Source organism: Dryobates pubescens, chromosome 20 (genome assembly GCF_014839835.1).
Source record: "Dryobates pubescens isolate bDryPub1 chromosome 20, bDryPub1.pri, whole genome shotgun sequence".
NCBI lineage: Eukaryota > Metazoa > Chordata > Aves > Piciformes > Picidae > Dryobates > Dryobates pubescens.
In genome coordinates, this window is record NC_071631.1 from 15,239,602 (window position 1) to 15,255,419 (window position 15,818).

At 38.4% G+C, this 15,818-nt stretch overlaps 2 protein-coding genes across 2 annotated transcripts in view; one reads left to right on the forward strand and one right to left on the reverse strand.

Annotated features, from left to right (window-relative positions):
* Window positions 1–15,818, reverse strand: part of TBCD (tubulin folding cofactor D) — a 117,312-nt gene that overhangs the window by 72,174 nt on the left and 29,320 nt on the right. The window lies entirely within an intron of this gene.
* On the forward strand, window positions 12,238–15,014 carry ZNF750 (zinc finger protein 750). The gene is made up of 2 exons (XM_009897910.2): window positions 12,238–13,808; window positions 14,233–15,014. The coding sequence occupies exons 1-2, from the start codon at window positions 12,385–12,387 to the stop codon at window positions 14,951–14,953; spliced, it is 2,145 nt and encodes a 714-aa protein (XP_009896212.2). The 5' UTR covers window positions 12,238–12,384; the 3' UTR covers window positions 14,954–15,014.

The following is a 15,818-nucleotide window of genomic DNA, read 5'->3' on the forward strand; positions in this document are numbered from 1 at the left end:
GGGATTCCTCTGCCTGCTCACATGCAAGGCCATACTGGAGACCTTCATACAGGTTTACAGCTAAGAGAGCTCTTCCTGTAACTTAACCAGGAGCAACTGCACTTTAAGGACATGAAGAAACAGGCTTAGGAAGGAACCCTACTCAGCAAATGTATTACTTTGAAGGAGTGCAACATCTCTGTAAACCTTATTATGCTGCATGGCAAAAAAGAAAAATCACTGAAGAAACCCCAACCTTTAGGCTAAGGTTATGCAATACTGAGATAAAGCCTGCAGTGAAAAAGCTAGAAGCAATTCATTGCCATTTATTCCCTGCTCAGTATTTATACCAGTTCCCAGTTGTGCTGGGGGAGGGACCTTTCCTGCTATAGCTTCAGCTATGGGATTTATTATTCTTGCTCATACCTGCTGACTAGTGGGGAAAAAAAATCTGCACTATTTATAATGCTTCCGTGCTAATTTGAAACCGATTACATTGAGACAAGCATTCTAACTTTTTAAAATACTATTTTCAAGACCATGCATCATTTTTAAAGTTCACCTGGGTGTTAGAGAAGAGGAATTCTTCTGTAACCAGCCTTTCAGGTTTGGGTGTTCTCTATCTTCTAGGAGTCCACCTAAGACAGGTAGATCTTTTTTCTTTTCATTTCTTCCTGTATCTATGATGAAAAGTACCTGGAACCTTGCCAAAAGACTCACAATTAACTACCACTACAGAACAGACCAGCACATTTCAGAAGCCTGACTTCCTGTTGTGTCCTCTTCCCAAAAACCCTGGCAGCTGCAAATCAGTATCACTGAACATTTTGTGGAATATGAAAACACAGAGAGCAACCCTTAAAAACAGAATGTGCAACAAGTTTAAGATGTTACAAAATAGATTTTGATAGGACTATTTAAATCCTAGTCTAAGTTACACCTCTTTCTAGAGCACATTTGAAAGCAGAATTACTTACACTTTTTGTTGGGGTTTGTGACTCTCCCCCCCTCCCCCCCCCCAGATAAAATGGCACAGTCAAACTGGAGAAGCAAAAATGTTTCTTTTTTCATTGTATGTTAGGTTTTTCAGACTTCTTTTTTTTTTTTTTAAGTATATCAAACTCTATACAAGTATCAGGAAGGCTCAGATAAAATACACAGGAATCCAATCCCTTATCATTAGGAGCATTCTCTGTACCAAGAATACAGATAATCCAGCACTACCACAGAGCACATATCCACCCTAGCCAAATAAATACATTCAACAGAAGCTGGGGGAATTACGAAACTGCAGACTGGGAAGTCATGCATACACAGATACTCCTTCAGTGCTGCAGCATCTGCTGCTGAGATTAGCTGCATCTCCATGAAACCTTCTGACCGCAGGAGAGCCTCCTGTTGATATCAACTTTTCACCAAAAATATAGCTGACAATGGGACAGTTTTAAAAGAAAGAGAATCAACTGAAATAAGCAGTGTATCCTGTTTAAACAATGTGCTCATCATTCAGGAGAAATAACGCACAGAATGTTTTCCCAAACCTAAAAGGGTCTTTTTGGATACTGGCAGCATTGTACCTGACCTCTCTGGGAAGAGAGGTCAATCAGATGACTGATTTTGTCACCAAACCCCAAGGAATCATAACCTTGGCAAACCCCTCAGTTTAGCCCCTTTGATAACAGACTTCAATGCTCCCTCCTCTTGTCTTACACTTTTTTGTTTCTCCTTTTATTCTGAAGGTAATTTATGAAAACAAAAGAAATAAAGCTTGATTCTACAGAAACTGATTTTTTGGGGGGTTTGTTGTTTTGGTCAGTTGTTTGTTTTGTTGGTTGTGTTGTTGGTTTTTTTCCTATATTTCTACCCTTCCCATTTATTCTGAGATTTAAAAAAAATATATATTAAAAAAACCAAGTTCAAGATTTGGATCACCTGCAATTGACCCACCAGTATTAGACTTCTGAAGCAGGCCTTCTCTCTCATCAGCATTAGTGCTTTCTGTTTAAATGTTACTTTCACTGCTGCCACAATTAAAAAAGGAAAGAGGGACTACTGGATTGCTTCAGTCTATTCACTGTGACTTGGAAAGGCAAGCAGGCAGACCAGAAATAACGTCTTTCTGGCTGGAATCCTCCCAAAATAAGCACTAGTTCATTGCAAGTGTAACCGCATGTTTCTTCCTATATCCTTTCCCTGGCTTCTTTTTCTTACTCTCTATTACTCGAGTATTTCCAACTTCATTTTAAATATATCTGCTTTTATGACAAAAATAGGATCACACAATGAACAACAACAAAATCTAAAAGGAAGTTAACTGCGCCTGTGAAACACCAAGAGTCCTACCTCTGATGGGATTTTAGAGACCTTTAGGCAGACAAAAAAGTTTAGGCCCATAGCCACTGAGCAGGTACAGCTCTGACTATTCAGTGGTCAGCAAGCCATGGAGAGAGCTTAAGAGCAGAACACTTCTAATCTCCCCACTGGCAAATGAAGAACGCTGAGGAAGTTTCATGTTCCTGTAGATGACACACCTTATTAGCTAGAAAGTTTATAGCATGCTGTCATCAGGAGAAATTTTAATAACGTCCTTTCACAAGCAAACCAGAAATTCAAGTAAACTAGGATTCTCTTGTTTGTTTAGTGTTTATCCCCACCCAATTAAATAAAAACCCTATAAATAATAGTCTGAAGCCTACAAAACCACAAATACAGCACAAAACAAAAGATGTGAAATCATACTGAAACCACACTGAAATGTACGTTTTTTGGCCCTAATGTATGCTGTAGAGTAAGAAATGTTTCGTTTAAGAGTGCTGCAATTCCAAATGTAGAAATTCACACAAATGAGATCATAAATGTTTAAATTACTTCTGCCTATTTTGCTAGAAGTTTTCCTTACATGCAAATTTAGCTCTGTGAGCCATTCTAAACAACTGCGGCTTTATAGCAAAACAGTAACATGGAGCTTTGAACTTCAGCAAACTATATTTCAAGAACTGCAGCATTAGTGGAATAAAATGAAACATCAGATTTCACTTGCTGGTTTGTATTTCCCCCTTTTAAAATGTGTTGAAATAGCAGACAATATACAACAATCAAATCTTTGTAAAACTCGGTGTTTCAAAGACTAACTGAGAGCTAAAGAGATTTTGAGTCTAGGAGTATTCATAATATGCCTCTCTGCTTTCTTCGTGAGTGGCATCAGAGCAGCACAATGCCAATTATGCCTCAAAGGAAAATGTGAGGCACTGACTTCCTACATACTAGAAATGCATGTGGCACAGCTCTGGTCCTACTACAAAAAAAACTTCATGTAGGCAAGAGAATTCTCTAAGACACTCTACCATAAGCTTGGAAATTAAAACAGAAAAATAAAAATCAAGAAAAATTAATTCTGCATTAAAAACCAAACCAACACCACAAACCAACCACTTTAAAAAATAAATACTAGATTTTAAAAGGGAATTACAACCACAGCATCAAGTAAAAACTGAAGAAATGTACATTTCATATCTCTGTTAGAATGACTGTCAACAAAAAGAATGATTATTAAAATCCTCTTCTTATAAACAGTTCCTAGTTTTACCTACAGTCTCAATTTCTGGTGTTACCTACTTCCCCCAAGATGTTTCACTGCCCAAGGCTGAGGATGGGAACCAGAGGGAAGATCATCCTAGTTCCAGGCCAAACAGTACAGGCCACAATAAATATCTAAAAATACGATCTGAAGTTGCTATTAACTGGTGAGCTTTCATTCTTTTCCCATACAAATAATTTGCTCTAGTAATCATCAACAAGTGGCTGACAAACATCAGCCAGGTAATCTGCCCAGACATATCTCCAAAGTCAGGGACTGAAATCATTTCAAAACAAAGGCACATTTCAAAGGTGTTATTTGAAAAGCATTAAGACTAATAACTATTCATATGGGATAGAAGAAAATAATGATGAGAATATTGTACAAGAATCATAGAATGTTTTGGGGCACAGCATGAGTTACAGCAATTATATTCAAATACTTTTGCCCCCTTCTGGGGCAAAATAATAACCTAGTTCAAACATGCTAATACAGATAGTAAAATCTGTTGATAACTTCAGTTCAAGTGATCAAAGAAAGAAAAAAGGCCTTTCTTGAACACTTAGCTTGAAGCCACACAGTTAGATACGTAACTCAGATGACAAAGATAGGAATTAATATTGCCAGTCACACAGTTCTAAGATGTTTCTCTTATGTGGGAAGCTAAGCTTCACTAGGTCCATGTCTATCAGTGTTCAATTCCACGAGATCATTCACATTTCTCTAGAAAGACATGGAAACATTGTTGATTGTTGACAAGAAGTGGACATCCTCTGAAAGTTAATAAGCAGAGTTTTGACTGATATAGAATAGAAATATAGAATAAACCAGGATGGAAGACAACCTCAAGATCATCGTGTCCAACCTATCATCCAACACCACCTGATCAACTAAACCATGCAACCAAGCACCCTACCAAGTCTCCTCCTGAACACCTCCAGTGATGGCGACTCTACCACCTCCTCAGGCAGCCCATTCCAATGGGCAATCGCTCTCTCTGTGGAGAACTTCCCCCTAACCTCCAGCCTAAACCTCCCCTGGCGCAGCCTGAGACTGTGTCCTCTGAAGGATAGGAAGTAGAGTCGAAACAGCAGAACAACTTGGTCACCAGCACCATTCTTTGTGTTAGAGCAGAAAGAACTACCTGATAAGCAGAGGGGCTGATAACTGACCAGAGCAACACTTAATCTTTCATACATCCAGGGAGTGCAATTTGGAAGCGCAAGAGGAAAATACAAAAATAGGCAAGCAGTGTATCAACAATAGGTGAAATTTATACATTTTATAAGTTTTCTGTAAGAGACTTCATTTTGTTTAGTGCTAAAGCTGAGCCAAAAAGAAACAAACAACAAAACAAAAAAACCACAAGAAGGCAATTGGTAACATTTATAGAACAGCAGTTTTATGCCACAATAATTAAGTCTGTGAAATGCAGCTACAGCTAAGCAACATTTATTTGATACTGAATTTTAAATAAAACTTAGAAGAAAAGAGGTTTGTTCTACACCAAAGAAGGCAAAACTAAAGCTTCAGCTGTCCAGAGATACAAAACCAATCACATTTTTTTAAAAGGCACCTTTAGAAAAAATATCAATAAACCCAATCCTGGTGCTCCTAATCAATCTGACTTGGTCTCAGGTACATTAAAACAAAAAAAAAAAAAAAAAAAGTGCTACCAGCAGGTAACTGGGTTCAGTTTATCTAATACTCAGGATGAACATATGAGTTAACAAACATGATGAAACATCATGACTGCAATCAAGATCTATCACCTCTAGAAGCATACACAGAGGCTCTCGCATTCCTTTTCTGGGGTCCAGCACTGAGTATTCCACCCCAGACTTGGATTGTTAATATTCAAGAACCAAGAAAAACAGCAATTACGTGGGATCTCTCCCGCCCTCCCCATCCCCCAGTTTTACTTTGTTCACAGCTGATTTCATCTGTTCTGACTAATGAGAGCAACTTCCAGGAAGTAGCTAGACTGAAAATAGTTTCCTGGGGTCAAGGCAGCAACTGGACAGCACATCTGCCCTCCATACCAGATCTGGGAATGGGTAAAGGGAGAAGAGGGCGGGAGGTGAAACAAATAAAACTTCAAAAGCTGACTGCCTCTTATCCCAGCTCAGTCACCAATATGAAAGGAGTCTTTCAATAGCTTTTGGATCTAATTCTAATCAAGGAAATTTAGCTCCACCACATCATATGCAATGAAAGAAACCTGATGGTACCTTCCTTCAGCTCCAGACAACACAAAATGTTCCATGTTTGCAGAAGAAAACTGAAGACAGTTATGTAGATTGTGGGCACACAAACTTACTGACATGAAAGAACGGCTATTAACTACCGAGTGAAGACTACTGAATAACATCTTCTCTTGAGAATTCAAAGGACTTCTCTCCTCAGGTCTTTTCAGAAATATTTCTGAATGCAGACGTTACAAGGGCTTTCTCTGTAGGTAGAATTTTCTAATACACTATTCCTCTTCAAAACATTTTATGATATAACAGAAGAATGGTAGGCCACAAACACACTTGTTATTCCATCTAAAGCCAAAGGACTTACAACTGAACACTGCTAAATTGCATTAGAGGAACATGATAATAATAATATTATTATTAATAATAACAGCAATAATAATACCCAAAAGCCACCTTTCTACCTTAAAAATAGGTAGATAACTTATATTCATAAAAATTCCCCACAAAACTCCATTGGCATAGCAGGGGGAAGGATGGTGACCTGCATACCTAGACAGGAGAAAGTAAGTGTCTGTAAGTCATTCCATGAAAATGAAGGCCATACTTGTAAGATTATTTTTAAGACATGGCTTTTTATTTTGAAACAACTTTTTACCCACTGCCTGAACAGGTCTTCTTGTGACAATTTCCTTAATAATGGTTATTCAAAAGCCCGTACTTTTGAGAAGTATAAAATTCATTATGCTTCTTCAGTTAAGACAGTTGCAGATTACTAAAACTTTTATCCCTAGAGCAGTGGGTGAAAAAGAGAGTTATCATGTTCAGCTGAATTTCAGAGCTTTGAACAGAAATGTTATTATAAATCAATAAGATCTATATTGGGATATATAAGAAGATATATATTGGGAGGAAAAACTCCCTTTGTTTTTACATTCAGTAACAGGAATGCCTTTTAACAACCAGTATGCAAGGTATTATTAGTTCACTGAACAACTCAGCAATATCACTAAATGACTGGTAAATACACTAATAAATTTGCCGTTTATAAAGTCTAACTAAAATGCAACTAAAAGCAAGTACTAATATTCATCAGTGGCTGATCAGTCAACTTTCTTCTTTCACCACTCAATTTCACACTTCCTAACCAAATGAATAGCCCTGATAATCAATGTCTTCCTGAGGTGACTCCATTTACAGGATCTGTACATTTGACTGTTGGTTATAGGCAAGCTTTGGCAGGTTCCTGTGGCAAGCAAGTTTGGAGTTAGTTCAGTCCCGCCTTCAGAAAGGAGATTCATGAAGGACAAAGATTTAAATAAAAAATGGAGACAGGGGAAGAACAAAAACAAACAAGCAAACAAAAAAAGGCAAGAATATTAAAGCTACAAAGGCATTCAATATAAAATGTCAGCTTCTAATAAAACAGTAAAATTATTTTTAAGCTTTGCTACCCCCTGTGTACAGTCAATTCTGCTGCTCGTGAGTCACTTCTACGAAAGTGAAATATATTCAAAGCTCGGTGTATTACCTGAGCCATTTTTGACCCCACATTGCAGGTTGCTACTCAGAAGAACAGACACTCCAGTTTAAAGTAAAACTTGGTTGTTGGAGGGCACAAAAGCAACAGGAGCTCTCTTCGATAGCTTAGATGCCGAGGTAATGCTGAATGAAAGCAGTGGACGCAAACAAATGAATCGTAGCTTCAGGCTGGAGTAATATCAGGTGCATCTCTACACCCCGAGGGCTCAACTCCTACACTTCTTAAGTCCCTCCCCCTGAAACAACCTCCTGCAGTTTCACTTAGAGATCAGGCAGAGAACAGGTACTTCTCTCGCAGCAGTGACAGCTACAGCTTACCAACAGTGATCACCCTGAAGGTTTCAGACATCTATGTATCTGGTAAGTACATTTCTTTAGAGCTTTTCTTTTCTCAAATAAAGAGTGTTCGTGTTAACACCTGAAAAGTAACTTGGAGTTCGTTTCTCAGCTGTCTCCAAAGCTTAGGTTACTCCTAGCAGGTGCATTTACTGCACCAGTTTAAGCTTTCAGCAGAAAGTTTCAACAGAAGAAGGAAATATTTTAGTTTGAGAGAGAAACTAATTCTTGCAAGTCTTTACAATAATTAACTCTTCTTGGTGAAAAGTGCTTTAAGCACCTTTTTTCATAAAGGAAGTTACTGTATTATACCGAGGTATGACAAAAAGCTGTATTGCTTAAAATTGCTATGTTTAGTCTACCAACTGTTCTTCATACAATAGTGTCAGGTTAAGTTTGTAAGCTTGCATCAAAAGAAGCTACTCCACTTCTCATTTATTATTTTTCCAGCTTCTGGGAATTTAGCACAGAGAACTGGATTGGTTTGGGTTCTCCTCTCTCTAGTTAAACTGTGATAAGACATTGAATTATTAACTTAATATTTACAAAATATTTTGATTTCTTACCCACGCTGCCTAACCAACTTCTTTACTCTCTGTTTCCGTGCTTCCTCTCACACGCACACACACAGGCACTCACACGCGCAGAGTCCTCTTGGGTCCCTGCCTTCAGCACACATTTCCCTTCCAGCCCTCACCAGCCCACTCCTCTCACCCATGTTTCCTCCTAATTAACAAACAGTTGTGTTAAAATTTATCTTTCAGTTTAAAGGAACTGGAAGTTTAGAAGGGAGTGGTAGTTAATCACTGGAAAATCTCAGCTAGAATAAAACTCACAAATCTCGTTCTTGCAACACTCTAGGTAGGTGACAATGGCATGTCCTTGAGTTATGCAATAATGCCACATCACAATATTTTAATTATAGCATGTCCTTCAAAATGTTCCACCCCAGTGAGTACTCCTGGTCAGAGAGATCAACATCACCAAAAGGATACTGTAATAATAATGCAGTGTGCATGACAAACTGTTACGTAGTTTGCTACAGCAGTGTCCTAAAAAGAAATGTAATTACCATCCCTGCTTGTAATAAAAGACATTTTGAAATGTCCTCTTTGATCAACTGGGCAGCTTGAACAATTTAGACTACTTAAAAACTTTAAAAACAACCTGCACATCTCTATGTACATATCTATGTGTGTTTGTATGCGTGTATCTGAATACATATGTGCATGTCTGTATATATTTATACCCACGTACCTTTCTGTTTATATATTTATACAGGCACACAAAGTTAAACCATATTCTTGTATTCTGAACTCGCCAATATGTTAAAGGCAAGGAGGCAGCAACAATATACTTTTAAAAATAGAAGGAAGAAAACTTGCAGCTCACAGTCTCAGGTTGGAAAGGGCTGCAGATTAGAAAGCCGTGAGGGGAGACACTGTTGACAAGAAAAACAACTAAGACAACTTCAAGTTTAACCAACATTATCTGAATAACCTGTTTTCCATCAAAATATAAATAAATAATACTACTACTTTTCCAAACTAGAAGGAAAAATAAAGGACAGAATAATAGATAACTAGCTGCATTTATAAAATGCAAAACAAAAAGTTCCATAAAAATTATCATCCTGCTACTGACAAATTTCCCCCCATATTTAAAGGGTATCACCAGTTACAGCATTCCAGTGAAAGGAAAAAGCAACTACATACTTTCAGTTCTTTTTCTAAGACAAGAAGACAAGTTTTAAGTTTTGGTAGTACAAAACACACATTGCACCACTGTAACAAACTACCATTATTTAGAGAAAGACAGTTTTGATTGGTTGCACCTATTTGAAACCATTAATATATTTTCCAGCCGTACGGGTGGGATCAAATAGTTTTCATTTTTTTAACTATGAAACATGTATCTCTGCCAGGTACTCCAGGTACTCCTGTGCTTTACTTAGAGACTGGAGGAGAAATTATTCTTCTTGTCTGGGTTTAGAAGTATTTTATTACTAGCATATTAAAACCATGAGGGGGAAAAAAAAAAGGGATTAAACAGTAAAAGAGTGAAACGGAACATTCATCTGGCTGACACTAGCCTAAGTTTACTGAAGGGTGAACACCCTTTCAAATAAGCTACTTGTTCTACACCTCTCCAGTCAGAGCAGCAGGTTCTGGGATCACTGCTGTCTGCAGGCTGAGCACGCCACCAAAACACATTAAAAAAAACCAAGCTGCTGTAATTCTCTCCTGCTGTACACAAGGCACAGAGGCTCCAATGCTCTATGTTTCTAACATTAAAACTGCAACCATGCATTTTGTCTTATTAAGAAATGGTAGTTAATACTCTGTTGAACAGGAATAACTTGAATCAAAGCTAAATACCAAGTACAAAGTTGGGGTGGGGGGGAACAGGACACACAGGAATTTTCATCATTAAGCAAAGGAAAGCTAGCAGAACAAGAAAAGCTCATTAACATCTCTTTATTATAAGTGCTGCACCTGAATGCAAATTCAGACTGTTATCATAAATGGTTCAGCTAAGAATGCAGTGAAGTTTTGACAACAATATCTTTTTTTCAAGAATAATTAGTACAAATACTTCCAAGAAGATATTGAGAACAACAGGTACAAACTGACTTGATCAAGTCCATTGCAAACTGTCCTCGTTAGTTATACACCATTAGTCGAAAAGAAATGCAGTGAGCTCACAGAAGACAGAAATAAAGGTTCCCTCTCTGGACCTCCCCTCCTACACGTCATTTTTATTTTTTTTTAATGAGTGTAAAAGCATTACTCTTACTATTTCAAAGGATTTCTGGCTATCATTATTTAAAATATTTGTTAATACTTTTATAAAAGAATATTTAACTACCATCTTAACCAGACTTCAGGGACAAGACTTTAATGTGCTGTTGTATAATTCAATCCCTCCCCCCCCCACCTTGTTACAGTATCCAACTCAACCAAAAAGCTCTGCTAAAACATGAACAACAAGAAGCTGCTTCTCTACACATCCCTTTTTCTTTAGGCTATTGCACATTTAATCATTTGTTAATTTTAAGAAAAAGCTTGGTTGTTTTTTCTGCCTGCAGAGCAGCTTTAGATTTTACAGTTTGCCTTCACAATCACCATTTCAACAAAATTAATATTTCTATGACATCAGAAATAACATTTAATACAATTTGCTAGAATTACAATACCTGATGGAACAAGCAGCAATTCTGTAGCTCTGCCTTCAGTTTTCACAATGTGTTGCATCTCATTTTCTATCAAATAATCTCTGATTTAAGAAATGCAAAACATCTCTACTTTAACTAAAATCACACAGCAGGTAATTGCCAGCAGTTCTTTTCATAAACTTCGTCTTTTAATACTAATTCAAACTTCTCTGTAAAAAGTTTGGGCTTTTTTTAATAAAAAAAAAAATAAAATAGAATCAAGCTATCTAGTCACTCTTACAATTAGTATTCCTGTAGTTTCGGGTAACACAATAGATACAGTACGTGGTTTTGCAACAGTCATCATTTTGATAATGATGCCTATAGTTCATGATGAAATCATCAGTTTTTAGATCTCTGCCATAACACATCCTATAAAATCATGAGAACTTGACTCTGAGAGTTTCTCACGCCTTCAGAATCAGTGAACATAATGGAACAAGCTGATACAAGCCCTCCTGACTTATCTACTGAGCAAATCATTAGGCTGTGTAAAGTATCCACAACCTTAGTTTTTCTTGAGAAAGGCAGATAGATCATTCCCCCACAAATCAATTACTGTCAGGCACTTTTTTTTACCTGAAATAACAGACTTGTGTGTCTGTATTAACTTACATGCAATGTGGAAGGTACTACACTGAAGAAAAATGTGAAATGTGTCTATCAAGCAGAAGGTTCTATTAGTCAGATGCTGCAGCACTCATTTCTCTTAATTGAATTAGGAAGAGGAAGAAAATTGGTGTGGTTTTATCCTTCGAGAGATTGGCCACTTTTGAGGTATCCATTGAGATTAGGCTGTTAGGAAATGCCATGCCAGTTAAAAGAGGGGGTTGGTCAGTCTCTGAAAGAGCCAAGTCAGCTCCTCAAGTGCAACCAATCCACTCCACCCGCATTTCACCAAAGCAGGAAATTCCCTCCTCTCCCTCCAACCGGCCTGACAGGCTTGCCCCATATCCAGCTGCTGCCAGGACCTGCCTCTTCTCATTCTACCCACCTCCACTTCTCTCAACAGCTCCACCTAGATTTCTACTTTCATCTTCTGAATGAATATTCCTTCAGTTTTCAAAGAAACTCCTTCAAGCCAGTAGCAGTGGCCAGTGACTAGCACTGTGAAAACCAGGCTGCTTCTCTGCCTATGTTTAGGTAGGGAAGAACATCCACGTTTAATGCATGTCTGTCTTAAGCATGAAGCATTGTTGTTTTGCTTTAAAACCTCCACAAAATGCCACATGTAATATGAGGGGGAACACAGTTAAAAGAATTTATTGCTTTGTATTTATTTAGTTCCACTCTTCCACTACAGCTAATTTTAAATTTTGTGTTACAGCTCCAGTGCTACCAGTTGCAAAAAAGTTGTTTTCCGGCACCCCCTCTGCCCTGAGACACCACAGGAGTTGGCTTCCTCTCTTCACCTGGGAAGGATTCTAGAAACCTGAAAAACTGGAAACATCAAGAGACTAAAACTGAGGAAAGCTAACCACAAGAAAGTTTTTATAAAGAACCATTACACTTAATTGTTTGAAGAAGAAGAAAAAAATATGAGTCTCCTCAAAGAACGCAAACCAAAGAAGCCTCATTACATCCCAAGACCACCAGGAAAGCCATTCAAGTACAAGTGCTTTCAGTGCCCCTTCACTTGCAATGAGAAATCCCATCTTTTTAACCACATGAAGTATGGCCTCTGCAAAAACTCCATTACTTTAGTATCAGAGCAGGATCGTGTTGTCAAGTGTCCAAAGACCAGCTCCTTGGAGCCCAAACAGATCCATCAGCTTGAATCTACAGTCAAACCAACTTCTTCTAAATCTGTCACAAATGGACTAAGTCTTGATTCAAAGCCTCAATACCCTTTTTCAAAAGAAGATGCCAAGGAAAATGTTGAATTACAAAACCAGACAACAAACACAGCAATTCAAGGACAAAAACCTGCAATCCAAAAGGAATTAACCCCTGCCAGCACTACAACAGAAAGCACTATCAGCATGCAGCCCCTTTTGGACAGCATTGGAAGGCCCTCAGCTTTCGTTCCTGTAGGAGAGCACAGAGATAGCAAAGGCTCAGAAACTAATGAAGTATCTGAAATGATATCACTCCCTAACAAAAGTTCACCTTTTCACACTAAGTCTGCATTTCATGCACCAAGTCACCCATGGAAAGCTGGCTCTCCTTTCCTCCCAGAATTTTCACATAAAGTTGCTCCTCCAAAAGGCTTTGGTTCCATTTCACCTTACATGCAACCGATGATTCCCGAGTACTCACCTCATTTTTATGAGCACAGGTTGGCTATCTATACACCTTACTTGCTTCCAGGTAACTCAGAGTGTGAAAGCTCTGCTCTCTCTGTCTATGGCACACAAGAGCAAAGACACTTTCTTCCCCACCCTGGGCCACTTCCAAAACCTATAAATCCATCAGCGTATGAACACTATCGACTGTTCCAACAGTATCACTCCGCTCCCCCAATAACATACGGATTTTGTAGGCCAACAGATCCTTCATTTTACAGATTTTCACATGTAACTGGTATCAACAGAGATCAAAATTCTCATCTAATGGAAGAAACTACCTTGCTGTATCCAGCTTCTTTAAGCCCATCTCAACAATACCCTCTAAGTTCACACAAAAAGCAAGCCGATTATGAAAAAGAAATTACATTACTGCATGCTAAAAGCCATTCCAAAGATGACCAAAATGAACGAGAGAATGCTAAAATGAGCCCTCTTGCAGGAAGTGCAGCAACAGGCTCCCCTGGAAGACCTAGCCCCACCAACTTCACACAGACAAGCCAGGCGTGCGAAGGCTTATTTGACCTCTCTAACAAGTCATCTTCCACATCACTTGGCAAGTACGATCAACCAGAAGAAAACTTCACAGCTTTCAGACCTGTGAGAAAAAGCACTGATCAACCAACTCCACTTCAAAGTGTGCAGGCGCAGCAAGAGAGAGGAGATTCACCTACCAGGTAAAATAATAAAATCACTTTGCAAATTCTTGTCTGGATTATTAGGGACACACAGACAGATGGACACATTCCATACAATGCCCCTAAAATATATTTAAATTTACAGCACTGAGATAATTTGTGCTACATTAACTGTGCAGAACCGAGTACAAGCCATAGTTGCTACGGGGAGCAGACTACTACTTCTCCTCAAGTTTATCGGGCACTGCCAATACTGCTACTAAGCACCTCTGTGTATTTTGTACATGTAATACGTGGCCGTATCACAGCCATGTGTATGGTAAAAGGGACTTAGGGAAGGTAAGAAACAGCAACATTGTCAGACTTCTAGCCAGATTTTTTTATCTTCTTCCTGCCCACTTCCCCCGCTGCAAATTAAAAGAGCAACTGATAACAAATTCTCTTCTGTCTTCATTTCTTTCAGCATTAACGTCACTGATGAAGATTCCCATACACAGAACGAATGCCAGAACAATGAAGGCTCGCTGTCGAACACGGAAGACGACACAGGGATAGCTCCACTTAATCTTTCAAAAAAGGCTGACATAAACCCAGGACCCGTTCATGAGCATGCATACAAACCTACAGCCAAAACAGAAAGTCAGAACTTTCTAGAATTGCAAGACGTGCCACTGAACCTCTCAGTAAAGGATTCCTGTAACACAGCAAGCCTGAAAACATCATTCCACAGTCCACCTCATGATACTGGTGCTGCTACTTCTCCAAAAACTGAAAATGAAACCTCTGGAGCAGATGCATGTAACCCCAAGAATCCTACTAACAGTGCCTGCAACAAATCTTCTTTCACAGCTCACAGTAATGAAGCTCAAGATTTAAGGATAATGGACAGCTGTGATGAGCAAAAACAAACAGCAGCTGTAGCACTCTGTCAGCTGGCTGCCTACAGCCCCACCACAGTCAGAATGGACAACGAAGGGCAGAGTCCTCAGGACAGTACTGCTTCATGTACAGAAGCTACTCTTAATTCTTCTGATACTCAGGATACCCAGTGCAATCAAAAAGTAAAAGGACAAAAAAGGACAAATCAAAAAGAGTCAGCAAAATCCCAGCAAGGCACTAAAAGAGTAAGGCCAAATGACTGTAGCAGAGTCTTCACTTTAAGGAAGAGAACAAGAGTCTCTTAATACTTCACTTTCCAGTGAGTTTGCGGTCACAGCAGCCAGTTACCAGCAACACAAAATTTCTGCAAACCACCTCTTATGGGGTTTGGTGCCCACCAAGACACATTTAGTCTCTCCCATGTAAATAATGTTCATAATTTTATATTAATATTTTGACGTAACTGAACTTCCCTCTTGTATAAGCTCAGATTTTGATGAGTGAATTTTTGCATTTGTTACTAAAGCCCAAGTATCTTAGATAAATCCTCAAGGTTTTTTTGCAGTTGTATTAATGTAAAATAACTTTTACAACTTCTTTTCTTAAAAGATGCTTAAGCTCTAGAAACAACATTGTTCAAAACCATACTGTCGTAGTTTTTTTTCAGGTTTAATTTCATTTAATAGGAGGGCTTTATGTCTTTTTTTTTTTTCTCTCCTTTGAAACACTTTTTATTTCACTGTGCTGTAGTTCAAATAAGCTTAAGATTAAATCTATTTAGAATCTGCTGTAAAAACTGTTTTGTGTACGAATGCACTTTGCCCTTATGCCATAATACAAACCAACAGGCCAAACTTTGTTACTCAGAGGCAGACAGCAGTTTAAACAAACTGATCCAACCCTTGTATAAGCAAGCTTCTCTTAGGTTGACCGAGAACGAGGTTTAAGTTAAACCAAAGAAAGCCTGCACCAATTTAACGAATGAAGTTTACGTTCACCTTCAATTGAACCACTACGAAAACAACACTGAAAATGTGATGATCTAAACAGTTTAGGTGTCTAATCCTCTGAGGTTAAACAGACACTGGGCAACCTTTGAACTCCAAGCCTAAAGGGTTATTTATATAATTTATTTCACCTGAGGCAGGTCTTATTTCAGCATTCATATGT

Bases quoted from the DNA above. Each gene is read 5' to 3' on its own strand.
- ZNF750 (XM_009897910.2), top strand. From the start codon at position 12,385: ATGAGTCTCCTCAAAGAACGCAAACCAAAGAAGCCTCATTACATCCCA. The intron at 13,809-14,232 runs GTAAAATAATAA...CATTTCTTTCAG, and splicing joins AGAGGAGATTCACCTACCAG to CATTAACGTCACTGATGAAG.